Source organism: Lissotriton vulgaris, chromosome 5, assembly GCF_964263255.1.
Source record: "Lissotriton vulgaris chromosome 5, aLisVul1.2, whole genome shotgun sequence".
NCBI lineage: Eukaryota > Metazoa > Chordata > Amphibia > Caudata > Salamandridae > Lissotriton > Lissotriton vulgaris.
Genome location: NC_141693.1, coordinates 824972081 through 824990433, shown reverse-complemented (window position 1 = coordinate 824990433; position 18353 = coordinate 824972081). Strand labels below are relative to the sequence as shown.

Sequence of the window (18353 nt, the reverse complement as noted above, 5' to 3'; positions counted from 1 at the left end):
AGAGGTCAGAAACAGACCTCATCGGTGACATGCAGAAAGCAGAAGAATTTGTTAGCCGACGTGCCAGAGATGTCCAGATGTTCACGTTAGTATCCAGCGCTGACATGGTGCTGCTTCCTCGGATGATCAGTTTAGTCCGGAAATTCCACAACTCTCCCAGGCCCCCGGTGTACCCGGCCGATAGGAGTCCAGAGACGACATATCCGGTAGCAGCAGTCCATAAAATGATCTAAAGGAGAAGGGATCAGAAAAAGGCATTATTCATTCTCGAAGATAACATTTATCAGCTGGGACTGTGTCCCATTTTTCTTGTCCAGGTCTCATCACTAGAATGGTGTTGTCTTTACCTGTTGCAATAATTTCATCCTGTTCAGGGGGTTGATTAGGTGACTGAACCCACACTCTGGCTCCTGTGTTTTTATCAGTTGAGCCAAAACCTCCTTCTCCACGTACAGTTAACAAAGTTGGGGCAGTCCCTTTCTTTAACGCACCACTGAAAACAGGCATAATGACCAATTGAGCAATGCGATCTGCAGACCGAATCGGCAAATCTGTGTCACCACTGTTTAAAAGGATGACTTTAATTTCTCCTTGGTAATCACTGTCAACAACACCACCCAGCACCTGGATGCCCTTAAGCGCCAATCCAGAGCGGGGGGCAATTAAACCAAAATATCCAGTTGGTATCTGGACTCCCAGTCCAGTTTCAATGAGAGTAATGTCATTACATTTCAGTAAAACAGGTTTTAAAGCATGTAAATCTAACCCAGCAGCTCCCGGAGTTGCTCTGTGTGGAGCCAAAGCACCAGGAGTGATTTCCCAGCAAATAACAGTACCTTCAGCTGTATGGGGTTGAACATTCATAGAAGGGGGCAACATTCTCATCAAAGGGGTATCAGAATTAGAATGGGGGCGATCATTTAAAATCAACAATGCATCATTCAAATGGTCTCTCCAGTTACTCAGAGAACCATCAGACAATTTCCGTAATTGATCCTTCAAAAGACCATTCATTCTCTCAATCAAACCTGCAGCTTGTGGGTAATAGGGTACGTGAAAAATCCATTCAATATTATGTTGGGCACAATACTCTTGCATCAATCTACCTTTAAAATGTGAACCGTTGTCAGATTGAGTTTGTAATGGATTGCCGTAGTATCAAATCAAATCAAATATCTTTATTCGGTTTTTCAGACAGAAAAAAAACATAAAAGCACATTAATCAATAATAAATATTACACAATAAAAACATGCTATACAAGTATAAAATACCCAGTTAATAAGAAATATGTTAATAGCAACAATCACAGATAGGCAGGTATAAAAATGACAGCGGTACTTAAACAATTAGCTTTCCCTACTGTTTCTAAATCTTAGGGCAGATTTTAAAAAAACAGTCACAAATAAAGTGCTTTCAGGGTTTAACATTTGCAGGTAGTAAAGGGCAGGTCTAACCTGGGTAAAATTCAGTTTTTTTAAAAAGGGCTTTAGATAGAACCTCCGGGGTAGATCATAAAAAGGGCAAATAAATTAAAAGTGTACCAGATCCTGCGGAGACTCGTTGTCGCAGCCGCAGGGTGGTAGCACTTGGCCTCTATGAGAACCCCTTGGAACGGCTAACAAAAGGTGGTAATAGTTCAGACGAAACCTGATTAACAAGTGCCGCTCAAAACCCGACATAGACCAGGATAGATAAGGCTCCCATGAGGCAGTGGTTTTCAGTACAGCATTGTCTTGGACACTGAATTGATTTAGTTCCTCCTCTTCCCGATTCATTTGATGTAAAAGAGAAAAAGTTTTCCTTACAGCCTCTACATCAACAAATCTGATCAAATCGGGATTTGAGAAAAGTTCTGGGCGCCCCACGGCTGAAAAGCAATCTTTTAAATATTTTAGCCATGGGATTTTGAGCATGTTATGAATACACAAATAAATGATTGTGGGTCTAATGGAAAGTTAATGGGTGGTGCCTGACTGACCAAAAAGAATACAAGTAAGAAAAGAAGTTGTTCAATCTTAAAGCAGGGGATATCTCTACGGTTGAGAAAATACCCATCAGTCTTTGATCGTTTACGCCCTGTTCATCATTTGGGACACCTCACACCAAGGAGAATAATCCTGCCACCACTCAATGTTCAGAGTAGTGGCAGTCCCTGAATGTAATGAGGTGTGTTGCTAATAACCGTGAAGACTGAAAAAAGCACTGCGGAGAGTGATGGTGGTGAAGGGATATAAAATTGGAGAAAATAGGAGAAGAAAAGACTTTATTAAGTGTCCCCTACGTTTCCAACGCTAAAAAGTGCTAGAGAATAGTAGAGACACAAATATCTACTATTGTAATAAGTATAATATGGTCGACATGTTTCTTGGAGATTTGCGGGCCCGCCCAGGTACCCAGCTGCATTCCTCAGGACCGAATCTAGCTACTGCTCGTGCATCCCAATGTGATAAGTGAAAGGGGATGTTTTTACAATCAAATGTATTGAAAGAGAAAGAATTTTTTACATTACGTTCCTGTAAGTGAACCAGGTGTCCCCTTGACAGGTGTAGGAACTCCTTGCTGAAATGTAAACAAAATGGTATGACATACACAGACAGGCACAAACACCACATTGAGTAACAATTGTTTAGGCTCAGAAGATATACTAATGTTTTGAAGCAAAATACGGGTATGTCAAATACATATCCCATTAGAGCGCGCCAAGCTGCTAACTCCCGCACTCTAATGGGATATGTATTTGACATACCCGCATTTTGCTTCAAAACACTAGTATATGTTCTGAGCCAACTATGAAAAGCTATGGAGTCATTACTCATCACAATCCCTTCTCAGAATGCCTAAAACACCACACTTCTAGAATGCCTGCCTGAGAAAGAAATAATACTAACAACTAAAGATACTATAGATCCAGCTCCGAGGGTATGTATAGCAACGTCTCCCGATGAATCAGCAACGTCTTACGAAGAATCAGCAACGTCTTACGACGAATCAGCAATGTCTCCCGACGATCAACGCGTATTTACGCAAGCAACGCACCTAAGTACTAATCAGCAACGTTTTCCGACGATCAACGCGCATCTGCACGAGCAACACCTTCCGGTGAAAAATCAGTACATACCTCTTACACTATGTTGGGTTGGTCTACTAGCAATTTGGATATTCCTGCTTAGGAGCTGATTTCCCTTCTGTATCTACAATTACCCATTAGAGGGGAAATACCCATCCCTCTGTAAGCACTTGGTAAAAAAGGGGCCCGACCTTCCTCCACAAAGAATAAGGACAAATTATATATATTCCAAGGGTCTTTATAACATGATCACAGAATGACAAGGAAGAAGAAATACCTAAACATCATAGCCAATCATCAGCACATACATATACATAGAACCTGAAAATAAAGGTATAATTAGATGAAATTAGACATACATGGAACACCTCACCATATTATTAGGCATATGTAAGCTGAATAAGGGTCCGACTCTCTGTCCCTCTCTGATTGGGTCAGGACTCTCTGTTCCACAAACACGACTGCACGTCTGCAACGTAATGTTTCACCAGACCGCCAAAACCATCAGACCAGCCTTTCACCATCTCAACTCCTCTTGGACCCGCTTTCACTAATATAGAATGTCGGCCTCTCTTGAAGCTTCTAGAAGATCCCGCCTACTGTTCTCATAGGATTCCTGTACCTCCTCGTACCAAGCACACAACAGCAGCTGGCCAAGCATTTGTTATGGCTCCGGCGCGAAGAGAGTACATTCCACCGATAAGAACCGGTCCTTGCTGGTTCACTGCTAGTGAATAACACATTGAAACTAAAACATTGCCTTTCGCCTAAGGAGGCTCAGCAAGATGGTGTCAGAAAAGAAAATGGCATCACTCGAGCATAGGCCTTTAGGCCCGAAAAAGAGTAAAAGGAGTATATAGGAAGGCATAGACGCATGGCAAAGTAGATAGGCAGACCCTACCAACAGGTGAGGTAAAAGTCGGAAACAGGAAGAACATCATACGTGTTCAGATGACAGCAGCATATACTGAGATGGTGGTGGGCAATGGTCATACCCGAGCCAATCAGTGCACATACCTCTGTGTTTACAAGATCACAAGGAGGTCAGCAAGGGCATCAGGCAGGTGCAGGTACACCTGGCACCTCACAGCAATTTCAGGGCAGTCGAGGGAGTAGAGGGGCGCAGGCTGTCAAAGCTTGAACTTGCAATAGGGGAGTATGAGGATGCAGGGCCGAAACAAAAACTTTTGGAAGGTTTTCAGTATGGTTTTCATTTGGGTTATCAAGGTCCAAGGCAGAGGAGGTGGGCAGATAACTTGAAGTCAGCAGCAGAGCATAGCAGGGTGGTGCGAGAAAAGCTGGTCAAAGAAGTGCAGGAAGGACGGATGGCAGGATTGGCCAATGGAGAACTTGATAATATCACCTATTGGCGTGGTGCCCAAAAAAGAGCAAGGGCAGTACAGGCTAATTCAACATTTGTCATGGTGTGAGGGGTCTTCGATGAATGACTTAATTGATGAGGAGGCTGCCTCGGTTTCTTATTCCTCGGTTGACGTGGCCATGTCACTAGTGGTGACCGCGAGCGCAACCGTAGAGATGGCAAAATGTGACATTAAGTCTGTGTTTCGGTTGCTTCCAGTCCATCCAGATGATTGGGATCTTCTGGGTATCCATTTCGGGGGTAAATGGTACGTGGACAAAGCATTGCCGATGGGTTGCTCCATGTCATGTGCTCTATTTGAATGTTTCAGCACCTTTTTGCAGTGGCATTTCACGCACCACACTGGTCATACGTTGGTAACACACTATTTGGATGTTTTTTTCTTTGTTGATTCCCTGGGCTCCGCGGAGTGCCAGGCAGCTCTGGACACTTTCCTTGAGCTCATGGAAGACCTGGGAGTGCCTTTGGCTCCTGAAAAAACAATGGGACCTGCTACAGTTTTATCCTTTTTGGGTATTGAAATTGATTCAGTGGCAATGCGGGCTCGCTTGCCGGATGATAAAAGGTTGAAAATGCTACATTTGTTGGACACTATGTTGTTAAAACAGAAAGTGAAGGTGAAGGAAGTTCAGGTGTTGCTGGGACATCTTAATTTCGCTTGCAGTGTAGTCAGAGCAGGGAGAACTTTTTGCAGGCGTTTGGGTAGAGGCTTAGATGGTCAGCATTTGCCTCACCACCATGTTTTCTTGTCAGCAGGAGTGAAGGAAGATCTGCTTATGTGGTCCTTTTTTCTGCCACTGGTCAGGGACGAGGATGTATAGTGGGACATCCAAATGTTCTCGGATGCAGCAGGCAGTTAAGGTTTCGGCTTATACTGGCAGGGCAGGTGGTATGCAGAGAAGTGGCCACAAGAGTGGAGAGATGGAGGTAGGAGTATAACATTTCTGGAGCTTTTTCCACTACTAGTGGCATTGACACTTTGGGGGGAGGAAATAGCACACAAGAAGGTTATTTTTCAGATAGACAACATGGCAGTGGTCCAGATTGTCAACAGGCAGTCGGCGAGAGATGAACAGGTTTTGAAGTTGATGAAGGTGTTTGTGTTAGGCTGCCTGAAACATGACTTTACATTTCGAGCTTTGCATATTCCTGGTGTGGACAATGACATAGCTGATGCTTTGTCTCGTTCGCAGTGGGGGAGATTCCGTGGTCTGGCCAAGGAGGCGGACAGGACCCCGGCCCGATGCCGCAACATCTTTGGTATGTAGGCAACGTAGGGTATTACAACTGGTGGTAGGCTCTTTGTCTGCGTCCACTCGAAAGGCATATTCCCTTGCATGGGAGGAATTTTTGGCGTCTGGGGCATGTTGCTGGGAGGAGGCATGGTGCCGCTCGGAAGGTGTAGTGCAGTTTATTCTGGATCTTATTGAGAAAGGCCTCTCCCGGGTGACCATCGCCGGTAAATTAGTAGGTATCTCCTTTATGGGGAAACTCTTTTGGAGTTATTCTCCTTCTGCAGGCAAAATAGGGAAGAGAATGCTCGAAGGTTGGGCCAGGGAGCGGGGAGGTTTTCAGTTGTCTCTTTCTCCTCTCTCGTGGCAGAATTTGGCACGTTTGCTGGAAGTCTTACTTTGGTGTGCGGGGATTACTTTGAGGCTTGTATGTTTGCCGCTTTGATGGCCTTCATGTTTTTCGGGGCATTTCGAGTCTCAGAGCTGTTGGGTACTAAATTGAAGAAGGAATCACTTGGCAGGAAGTATTTTTCTCGGAAGAAGGTCTGCACATTTGGCTGTCTAGTTCTAAGACCGATCAGAGGAGAACTGGTAAAGGTGTTTGGTTGGAAGCGAGGACTCCCAAAGCGACTTGCCTTTCGTTTGGCCAGTCGTTGGAAGACTTTGTCAGGAGGGAAAGAGAGCGATTTTGTTTTTCAGCATATCAATGGGACGCGAGTAACTGCATATCAACTGCGCATGGTGTTGCGTAAAGCTTTGCGGAGGATTGGGTTGGACGGGGAGCAATATGGAGATCATTCATTCAGGATTGGTGCTGGGACTGAAGCGCATAACAGGGGCTGGTCTCAGGGGGATATTATGCGGTTAGGGCGCCGGTCGTCAAAGTGTTTTCAGTGCTATGTGAGGGGAAACGCGGGGAAGGCGCATGCGTCATCCTCCTTGCTGTGAGACTCATTGTATTTTCTTCTTTACAGGGTCTGTGGCTGGGCCCCAGTCTAAGGAATTGATGGTTTGGATAGTGGGGCATTCGTTCATCAAATGGGCACAGGTTCAGGCGGCTCAGAGTTATTTTGGAAAAATGTTAGGTTTTAATGATAAACTGTTTAACATTGTATGGAAAGGAAAGGGGGGCATGCTCTGGAGGGAACTCATTCCTTGTTTGAATAAGACGATGGTGAGGGGAATCTGCCCGGATATTTTATTGTGGCACCTGGGTGAGAACGATCTTTGTAGGGCAAAGGGTGTGGTTCTGCTGAGGGTAATGAAGCGGGATTTGTCTTTACTTAAGGAACGCTGGTCTGGCTGCCATGTGTTGTGGACGAAATTGGTTCCGCTGAGGATTTGGAGAGGGGCGGTGAACCCTAGAGCCATTGACAGGGCTGGGAAGAAGGTGAACTCTGAAATTTCTAGGTTTTGCCGCCATGTGGGTTACAGGAGAGTGTCACACAGGGAGATCCGTTTTGAGTCAGTAGAGTTTTTTATGGGTGATAGTGTGCATTTGTCCAGGCTGGGTATGGACCTCTATTTGCTGGAGATCAGGGAAGTTTTATCACGATGCTTGAATCCTCAAGGGTCAGGAGTGTGAGGGTTTTTTCCTACTTGGGGGGCAGAAAGAGGGGTAGTTTCCTTTCGCCCCGTCTTTCTGGGTGGCGGGGACTATTTGTTTTTGGGCAGTTTTTGGCAGAGGTTTGTTGATTAATGGTTAAGTTGTGTTATCGACAGGGAAAGGATAGGTTGGTCGTTTTTAGTTCGGTTACACTTTTTGGGGGATTGACAGATGTGAAGGGGCAGGCATTGGAGATGGTTAAGGGAGGGCTTGTATTTTTAGGTTTATACTGGTTTATATGATGATGTAACGTTTTTGTAATGTTTGAAATGTTGTATTGTATGGGCGGGGCGGGCCATGACATTTTAGGGGAGGGGGCGGGGGCAGGGGGCGGGGGCGGGGGGCGGGGTCAGGTATGTTATGTATTTAGTGAGGCTTAGTTTTGGAAGGCTTTTGCCGAAGTTTATTTATATGTGATGTGCACCTGTTCCAACAAAAGCGGCCTTTTCCACACATTTCTTTGTCCGTGGTCTGCTTCGCCCCCCACTCAGCCCTCCCTCCATGGGGGGCTTGGGTGGGGGCAGCCGACCGCAGGGAGGTCCCCCCCGGGTGATTTGGGAGGGGCTGTTGGGTGGGGTCTGAAGCCGGAGCGCCGGCCATTTTGTGCTTTGTTCTTTTTCTAGTAGGTAGCCCAAAAGGAGCCCAAGCATAAATGCTTTGGCTCCTGCTCCCAGCCACCATTTTAGGTTTGGTGACCTGGTGGCTGGGAGCTTAGGCAGGAATTTTTTCCCTCCCTCCCTAATTTTCTAGTGTTTTGGATTTCCCCCCCCCCCCCTTTTTAGTTTTTCTTGAGTTTTTTCTTGAGTTTTTTCTTTGGTTGGCCTTGTTGGAACAGGTGAGCAGGGGGTTTTACTGTATTCTGTCGCTTGGAGCAGGTGCTGTGCGGGGACTATTTGTTTTTGGGCAGTTTTTGACAGAGGTTTGTTGATTAATGGTTAAGTTGTGTTATCGACAGGGAAAGGATAGGTTGGTCGTTTTTAGTTCGGTTACACTTTTTGGAGTATTGACAGATGTGAAGGGGCAGGCATGGGTGTTGGTTAACGGAGGGCTTGTATTTTTAGGTTTATACTGGTTTATACGGTGATGTAATATTTTTGTAATGTTTGAAATGTTGTATTGTATGGGCAGGGCCATGAAATTTTAGGGGAGGATGCAGGGGGCGGGGGTCAGGCATGTTATGTATTTAGTGAGGCTTAGTTTTGGAAGGCTTTTGCCGAGGTTTATTTATATGTGATCTGTACCTGTTCCAATAAAAGCGGCCTTTTCTACACATTTCTTTGTACGTGGTCTGCTTCGCCCCCCCCTCGCCCTTCCCTCCCAACGCCGGCCGCCTCCGCGCAATCGGAACCAACTGCGGCTCTAGCCTTGCATATCAACCCGTCCGACCCGCCGCTCACCTATCTCACTGTACGTTAGCTCCTCTTCCCTCAGTTTTGCAGTATCCCATTTAGGCCAGACTGCCTCAAAAAACGCAGTTGCTTCCTATTCCCTTCTCTCTGTCCTCCTGTCCTGTCTATCTCTGCATCTCTCCCTGCGTCTCAATGAGGAATATATGGACCCACTTCGAGTTGGTGATTTTGATACTCCTCTGTTTCTCCTCTATTCCACCTGCTCCTCCAGCCACCCAATTCCTCTAAGGAGGTGGCCGTTCAGGGTTGGTGTGGTGGTCAGAGGTGAGTGAGAGGGGGAGACAGGCGGGCAGCGCGGGCCGGGCAGCTTATGCTGAATTTCAGACAGCATGCCCAGTCTCGCAAATATCACTGAGAGCAGTGCCGCGCAATCGCGCTACCGCTTCCGCTCCCCGCTGTGCCTCCATCTTCACTTTTGCCACTTCTGCCCCCTGGGATCACACCGGTGGTTTGGAAGAATGCCGGAGTCAACAGTTGGGAGTCAGGAGCCGGGTGTCCGGGTCTGGCTGCAGTAATGCTCGGATGCCACTGACACTCACAGAAGACACCATAACTTGGTGGTTTCCAAGTGTCAGTCTAGTGGTCAAATAAAAGGAAGGGCTGAAGAACATGGCGCGACTGCGCAGTGGGCAAACCAAAGGCCAGCCCGTCTGCACCCAACCGCACATCGACCAAGCACAGAGCCAGCCATGCTGCAAGTTTTGACACAGGGAGGCCAAGGCAATCTGAATGGATCACATTCTAAAGTAAGGAACTAAAACAGCTTAGATTGACAGGTACCAATGAAGGGATTAGGGGAGGGAACCTTGAGTATAAGGATGAAACAGTGGCCGTTCAGAGCAATGCCAAAGTAGGAGTAGAGATGATGAAATGTGGATTATTAAACGTGCGATCAGTGGTAAAGCATGCACCTGAACTTAACATGCTATTGGAAACTATTGAATGGGACATCCTTTTTTTAAAGTTATTCAATAACCTAGAATTTATAACAAGGGGAGGAGGAGTGGCAGTAATATTTAGTGAAAAATGGGATATCATCTCTATACAAGTTGATATAATACTCGAGGTAGAAATGATGGGCTTCTCCCTAAAAGTAAATAGTGTATAGTGTTCTTAGGAATTTTGTGCTATCGAACCCCAGGGTTAATAAGGAATTTCATACAACCATTTCTGAAAATCATCTCAAACCTTATCCTTAGACAGTCCAATTTCTTTGTGCTTGGTGATTTCAGCATCTGTGCAGAAGAAAAGACACTCTCCCATTGAAAAGAACTTTTAGGCTCATGTAAAATTATAGGACTTGAGCAACTAATACGCGGTACAACGCATCAAGAAGGACATATCCTTTACCTGCTATTTGCTTCTAAAGACCTAATCATAGGCAGGCACACAATCAAACTAAGCTGCTCAGATCACAAACTAATAGCCTTTAAAATAAAAAGATCTAGAATAAGAGCTGAAGAGAGTCAGGCTAGATAGGTAGTTTAAGGAAAAGCATGGCACAAATTAAAGAAACAGCAGGAAGGAAATAACTATGATCATTTACAACAAATCTCTAAGAAACTTTAGATAAAATAATACCCATAAAATAATGGATACATCAGCGTAAACCATCAGTACCATGGCACAGGGAAACCCTTAAATAATCTAAAATTAAAAGAAAGAAACTAGAGAGACAATGGTGGAAGCTGCTTCTGGAAAAACATAAGATACTACTAAAAAATGCATTAAACAAATACAAAAACTAAATAAGAAAGGTTAACGAAACTACTATACCAAAACAATTGTAGAATCAATGAATGGGCCAAGTAAGATAGTTGACATAGGAAGGTATCTAGCTAAGCCAGAACGCATCAAACAAATAATAAGAAACTTGCAAAATATTTGCAATAATTTATCGAACTTCTTCAATAATAAGATTAAGTTCATCTTTGCTGACATTAACACAGACCTATCGGAGACAAACCAGATTACTAGTAGTGGGACCACCAGGCACAAAATAATAGAGCCACAACCACTAAATTAGAAGGCATTGAACCAATGAACAAGGAGGAGTTTTGATCATTGGCTTTAACTATCACTTCGGGTTCTCTATTGGATCAGTTACCACCCAGAATATGGAAAGAATGGGTGCATGACGTATATCGAGTCTACTAAAAATCTGTAATCAGTCCATAATGACAGGCATAGTTCCCCAGGCTAGAAAGAAAGCACTAATACCCCATTTGCTGAAGAAACCAACAGCTGATTCACCAATACCCAGTAACTACGGTCCAATATTACAACTCCCCTACCCTGCAAAAATAATGGGAAACATGTCAGTAAGAAACTATCAAACTCCCTGGAAAGCCACAACCTTCTAGAATACTACAAAGTGGGGTTTGGACTGACACACTGCACTTAATCTGTCCTGATTTTAGCAATGGATGCGCTTCAATTGATGGTTGACAATGGTCAAACAGCAGTCCTAATATTACTAGACATGTTAGTCATGTTTGACACTGCAACCATCGAATACTGCTATCCAGGCTGATGGATATAGGTGTGGATGTGACACTATGAAAATGGATTAAATCCTATTTTTCAGACCCCAGGCAATATCACTACCTTGTTCTGTTCAGAATTTAGAAAAGCAGAACATGTTGTACTTCAGGGATTAGCTCTCAGCCCTATCCTCTTTATATCTGCACCCACAATTGACTCTCTTCTGATCACATGGCATTATCTTTGCAAATTATGATGATGATACACATCCATTTTTTTCATTGGAAAATTATAGGCACACCTCATTGGAGGGTTTCCATAAATGTCTAAGAGAGATGGCAAATTGACTGAATAGCAACTCATTAAAATTCAACAGTGAGAACACATAATGTTGATGTTGTACACTCTCCATAGAGCACTTAACACTCCTGAAAAGTTCCAGCCCTGGACTAGCACAGATAAACTAAAGACATCACAATCAGTGCACAATCTAGGAATATTTGTTGATGATAAGCTCTCACTTTATCCTGTTTGCTGTTGGCTGGAACCTTCGGCCAATCTGCTCTAAATGAATGTCCAGTGCACAGGTATTTTGATGCGCATAATTAGGTTGAGTCTGGACAGCACATGTCCTGCTCTGTGTATTCAGGTATGGACTTGAAGCTCCACCAATTTTCAGCCCATCTTTTCAATTGGCTCCTGTTACTGTTTTTTCTAAATGGTTGCTTTTGATTCATAAATTGGCTTAGTAGTCCCTCCTTAGTACCGCCTTGTCTACATTTGTAACCTCTCATGAGGACTGGACCTTATACTTGTGTTGTTACTCTGTATATTTCATTTAGTCTGTGAGCACTAGTTTTGTGAATGATTTCTCCTATTCCATCCACGACACGCTTTCCTGTATTGTAGAACGGTGCCCACTTATATATATTTTAGTAATAGGGGCCGCATCATATTTACAAAACCAGCTTGCACCTTTTAATTCACATTTAAATGTTTGGGCAGCGCGGTCCAATTTAACTATAGCGGCTGCGCTCCTTTGTTTATTTACTTTGCCAGCACGGTCCGCTTTAACAATAGGAGCCGCACTACTTTCTTTACATCTTGTTTTTAACAGGTGCGTGACCGTTTGAGATTTCTGACCAATAATCCAGGCATGCACTAGTTACCTAGTGAAAGATGCACCTGTGTTTGTCCCCTGCTCATGCTTTTGTTTGGGTCTGTGTTGGAACCTTCACCGGATTTAGTAACTAAAGGTTCCTTGCAAATGATGTTTGAGTCCTTCCTGTGTACTCTTACTAGCTCCTAATCCCAATGAAGATTTCCACATACATGCCCCCCACAAAACTGACATCCCTGATTATCCTTACCTGCAAAACTGAAAGAGACAATAAATAAGCCAAAGATGGTGATAACAAATGATGCTATGCCTGAAGCCTTTTTTGTACAATGCGAAAGGTAAATTTGACAGCTGCCAAGGGGTTTGCACAAAAGAGACAAGAAATGTCGATCACCTCCTTAGAGCATTGTGAACATTTAGGATTCGGTAGAGGGATCGGGGGCAAGGGCAAGCATAAATAAGATTTGAATGCCTACAACTTCCAATTCCAGGTTTTTGCCCCTTACTCGTTAGTAAGGTGGCCTTGTCTAAGCACCAAGAAATGCTGTGAAACATTTACACTGTTATTAATATATTTCCTTCAGAATGAACAAGTCCCTTGGCACTACGAGAGGAACTGAATATTGACCGACCTGGGCTATGTACGTTGCTAGGGAGCTTCATCAAATTCAGATTCAAATAAGAACTTGGGTGTAAATGTGGCAAGGGGGAGGTCATGAACAGAGGGCGACAATGTAAGAAAAAGAAATAAGGCAAGGTAGGACAGCAGCGCTTGGCATCAAATTAGTTAGCTAATTGGGTAATTAGTCAATTTCACTGTAAGTGATGATATTCTGTCCTATCACAGGCAGAACACACTAAGGGCTAGATGTAGGTGGCTAAATACCGGTTGGTAACAGCTGAAAATCTGTAATTTTCCAGTTACTGATCGGTATTTAGCCCTTTCTAATGTAGGAGGCAGGTTTTAAGGATTCGGTAATTTATTGATTCCTTATTTTACGGAATCTGTAAAATACTGATTCCTTATTTTAAGGAATCGGTAAATTACCGAATCCTTAAAACCTATGTAGGTGGCAGTCAAGTGAGTGCATTTTTGCTTTAAGGATTCGTTATTTACCACCAACTACAGGTTGGTGGTAAATACCGAATACCTTTAAAAAGGCTATAATTTGCCTTTTTCAAGGTGCCGTGTGGCAGACATACATACCCTTAGGGTATGTATGTGTGCCACATGTCCACACATGCACGATTCAGGAGTGCAACATGGTGTCAATGTGACACCCTGCCACCCTTGAATAGGCTCCCGCTATTACAGATTCGGTAAATACCGAATCGGTAATAGTGAATGGCTTCCCATTCATTCCTATGGGCCTCCAGATCCATAGGAATGAATGGGAAGCTATTTCTTATTACGGAATCGGTATTACCGAATCGGTAATAAGAAATATTACTAACCCTGGGCGAAGCACTACGCTACGCTCGCGTAGTTTGCGAAGTTTGCGCAACTTCGCACTACGCGAGCTGCACGTAGCACAGTGCGAACACGCGTAGTGCAGCGTAGCGTAGTGCAGCGGTCATTTTTTGCTTGTTCGCGGTCCTCAACGTCATGTTCGCGACAGCGAGCAAGCAAAATGACATCCCGGCAAGATTCTCAATGCGGGGAGGTCAGAATTCTCATTGCGAAAGGTTGCGTATGCTCGCGACCGCTCGCGATGAGAAACTACCAGTTCGCGTTCAGAAAGCTGCCGCTCGAGTAAAAATCTACTCGAGCAGCAGAAAATTACAGCTCGCACTGTGCAAGATGCCATTTTCAATGATTGCACAGTGCCGGATGCTTGTCCGCACTGTGCAATCATTGGAAACGCATCTTGCACAGTGCGAACATGCTACTACGCAGCTCGCGTAGTGCTACGTAAAGTTCGCGTAGTGCAAAGTGCACTTCGCGTAGCTTCGCGTAGCGCTACTTCGTGAACTACGCCCACCCTTAATTATTAACAAATCTGTAAATTTTACCGATTTATTACCTACATCACATTTACGGATTCCTAAATACCGAATCGGTAAAATTCGGTATTTAGGAATCAGTAAAATGTGATTACCTACATCTAGCCCCTAAGTGCCTTTATTACGATGTCAGCTGGAAAGCCTCAGGTCGCCACCGTCTTGGTGCGGGAACTGCCCGACCGTAAGTAGACGGTTCTGCTCACCAAATTAGGATGTGACTGTACATGGTGCGGACGCAAACTCCAATTTCTCTATGGGAGCTTGCCCCGCTGGCAGTAACCACCTGTTGCGCAAGCTCCCATTGAAAAATGGGAGTTTGTGAAAATCCCTGCACCGAGTAGCAGGCACCTCTTGGGCCACAACCAGAGGGCCAGAGGGCCCTGCTATGGACCCCCAAAGTCACTTTCCGACAGCCTTTCCATGTCTGAAACACCGATATAGAAAGGCCGTCAGAAATCGGCATCATAATCCCAACGGGGAAACACCATCTTTAAGGGATTATGAGCTAGTTCACACTGGCCAACAGGCTCATTGAGCCCGTCGGAACCAAGTTGGTTTCCCCGTCCGGTTTACAGTCCAATGGACATTATTGCAATACAGCAGTCGGTTTGTAAACCTACCATGTCAGTGGAAGTTTTCCAACCAACATCGTAATAAGGTCCAAAGTAGTTCCTTTCAGTGCTATCGACTACTATTGAAATTAATGGGATTTGAGGTAAAAAAATATTTTTGCTTTTAATGATTTTTATTTGCCGATTGACGAGGGTCCAGCAGCTTCCTCAATAATGGTTTGTAAAACAAAGCAAGTCAACAATAACAAAATGGCAAAAAAACAAGAATTGACAAAGCCAAAAGGCTGAGAGGCAGTGGCCAGATCTATTGTCTCTACCAAGGTGCCTTTTTCCTTATGGTACTTGCAGTCCTTTATAAGTGTAAAAGCAAAGCTACTCATATCAGAATGCAATGAATAACAAACAGGCATGTATATGCTTTTCAAGCCAGACACAGAAAAAACATTATGAAAGCTCCTACTGTCAGTAAACTGCTGTGAAGGGTGTGATGGTGTCAGAATGGATCACTCGTATAACTTTCTGCCTTCATAAAACCGAAGCACAGATCTAGTGCATTCAGAAGCTATACTCCTAACCTGACCTAAATGTTCCTATAATGTGTGAAATGTAAAGCACATTGAACTGTTTACACATTTTTCTATCTTATTTTCTACAGATAATGATGGGAAAATAACCATTGAAAATCTAAGGAATGCCAGCATTTTAGCTGGCTTGCACTTTTCACGTAAAGAGCTGGAAGGTATGATGGAAGAAGCTGACAGAAATGGAGACCTTGTTGTGGACTTAGGAGAATTTCTCGACATTATGTTGAAAACAAGCTTATTTTGAAGGGCTGTTACTGTTTCTTTTTAAAAAACAGATACAGTGTCCTTTCTAGTTCTCATCTACAGATGTTTTTTAGCTGTTTGTTGTGAAAGATCTATTGTGTACAATGCCATTACTTACAATTTATTTGGATCAGCCCTTTGTTTATCATTGGTCAGCTTTCTTGCCAATATCATTTGCTTGATTCTCATTTGATGGCTTTCTTTCCTCTTAACCACAACAGGAACTCCTGGGCTTACAAAAAACAAAATGATACTGAGGCTTGTGACCTAGCCATGGTGGAGAATCCGTTCTAAAGGACAATTTCTTTCAACCATCATAGGTGGCATGCTTCATCAAAGGAAACCTCCTCCCACTGTGGCACCTAATCACAGTGCGGGCTACAACCCCCTCTCTGAGAGGGAAGAGCTCAGGGATGTTTTTAGAGTGGTATAGAAAATGCCTTTTAGATGAGAGAAGGGTGATGAGGGCAATAGAGCAAAAAACAAATGAAATTTGTGATGGTTAAAATTAGCTACAGGGTATGCAATTACCTTTATTAGTGTGTCCTTGGGCCAGGATTAAAAAACAGGGCCCTGCAGGAAAAAATTAAAACAGCGTTTTTGTGTACCAAAAGGAGATAGACATATTATAGCTTAAAACCACAACTGAGGTGTTGCCGCCTTCTCCAGGATCTATAATTCAGTGCTTCTGTTTTATATTGTGCTCAAAATAAAGAAGACAAACTAGAATGTATACAAAATCATCCAGTGATCTCATGCAAGTCCACGTAATGGGGGATCCACTGGCGGTCACCCGCTAATGCCAGGCGTCGTGCCTCAACTCAGATTGTTTTTTTTTACACTAAGGGCTCGCTGTACACCACGCGAATGCCTGTTGGAAGTTAAAGAAAAACGAGAACTAAATCGACTAGTCTGTGTGACTACGTTTGGTCCCGACACCCATAAGATCAGACAAATGGTTTTAAAAAATTGGCATCTCCTAGAGAACTTGGAATGCCCTTTCCCTCGCCCACTGTTTGCATATAAAAAAAACAGAAGCATTGGCCAAACGGTAGTCCGTGCTGAAATCGCTTTAGCTAAACCTAAAAGCGACCTTTTATCTAAATTGGGGTTAAAACCTATTGCAGGGCACCACAAGTGTGGAAATTGCGTGTCCTGTGCTAACACGATCTAGGGGAAGGAATTTGAACATAATAACATCAAATGGAAACATGATGGTTTTTCCAATTGTCGAACAAAAAATGTTGTGTACGTAGTCACATGTCCCTGTCCAAAAATCTACATAGGGAAGACTAATCAACAAATAAATGTGAGAATACCACAGCACAGGTCACGCATTAAAAACAAGGTGATATCAGCCCCTATAGTTGAACACTTTATTGATAAGCAGCATGGGGAGACAGATTTTAAATGGTCGGTCTTGTACACTGTAAATCAGCTAAAATGCCCCATTGACTCAGAAAAGCTACTTCTGTATAAAGAAGCCTATCTTATTTTGAAATTTAACGGCGCTTTAACCGGGCTGAATACATTGTCTGAGGTTTTGCGATTATAATGAATGACTGACCCACAAACTAATCTGATAAATCAACTTCTTTAGACTGCCATATGTACTTTGAAAAATATGGGGCATTACTGGAATACTGAATAATAAAAGGTGGGTACAGCAATACAACACACTAGTAAACTTGGAAATTAGTTCGTTCCAAGATGGCCCCCACCAAACTTGGAAACTAGTCCGTTCCAAGATGGCCCCCATCCATTGTAGGCATGCATATAAATAACACGTTACAAGATGGCCGCGAGGTCAATGGACACAGCAGATTTATACTCGGCATACACAACAAAGAGGTAAGATGCGCGATACATTTATGCGAAAAGATACTAAGTTACATGCATCAGACACTTATTTCGTGTTTCTGTGTAATCACAGGAGACCAGCGATGGAGGGGAACACTGCAATTGCGAAGTAAAACAAGACGTTTTTTTAAATACAGCGCGGGACCGCGCATCTAAAGAAAGCAGGTATGCCTTACCGATTTAGAAGCAATGCGGTAACACTTATATAAAATGAGTACACACGGGTGATAGAACTCTCCCCCGTTTGTCTTTGAATAATTTGTAGGAACACAAGGACCACTCCTTACATTGCATAAAATAAATCTGAGACGTACAGCACCCTGCACATGAAGGCGCTGAAGCAAAAAGAGGTATGCCTTTAAAATCGCCTTCATGGGAGAACTAGTAGACAAACAAACCCAATGGAAAAACTTATATTAAATTAAATATTCCCATTTCTTCACAGTAATCGTAAACATTACGAAATAAAAAATTGATAAGGGTGCAAACACGAAGACAAAGATCATAAAAGGTAGGCTATGTAGCAATGCTTTTGCATACGAACTCCCGAGCTCACAAAGAAAATAAAAATCCTGATAATGATACTTTACATTATAGATAAAGAAACACACAATCTAGAAAGTGAATACTAGAGCATACGACCAGCAACGATTCAGGTACTGGTTTCGTCATTCCGCGAATGGTAGAGAGGTGATTGACAAGAATTATATCCAAATACTAAAATAGAATCTCATTTTTTTCTTTTTTTACATATATCCTGTAGATAAATAAAAGAGACAGAGCCCTGATG

The 18353-nt window shown here is 43.5% G+C and overlaps 1 protein-coding gene across 3 annotated transcripts in view; it reads left to right on the top strand.

Moving 5' to 3' along the window:
- Nucleotides 1-16821, top strand: part of LOC147711653 (uncharacterized) — a 275141-nt gene extending 258320 nt beyond the window's left edge. For 2 of the 3 annotated variants that reach the window (XM_086920219.1, XM_086920216.1), the window contains one exon: nt 15532-16821. In XM_086920219.1, coding sequence (XP_086776345.1) covers nt 15532-15704 — 173 coding nt within the window. In that variant the 3' untranslated portion in view covers nt 15705-16821. The remainder of the gene's footprint in view (nt 1-15531) is intronic. The other variant, XM_086920217.1, reaches the window with a different exon arrangement.
- Nucleotides 16822-18353: the final 1532 nt, after the last annotated feature.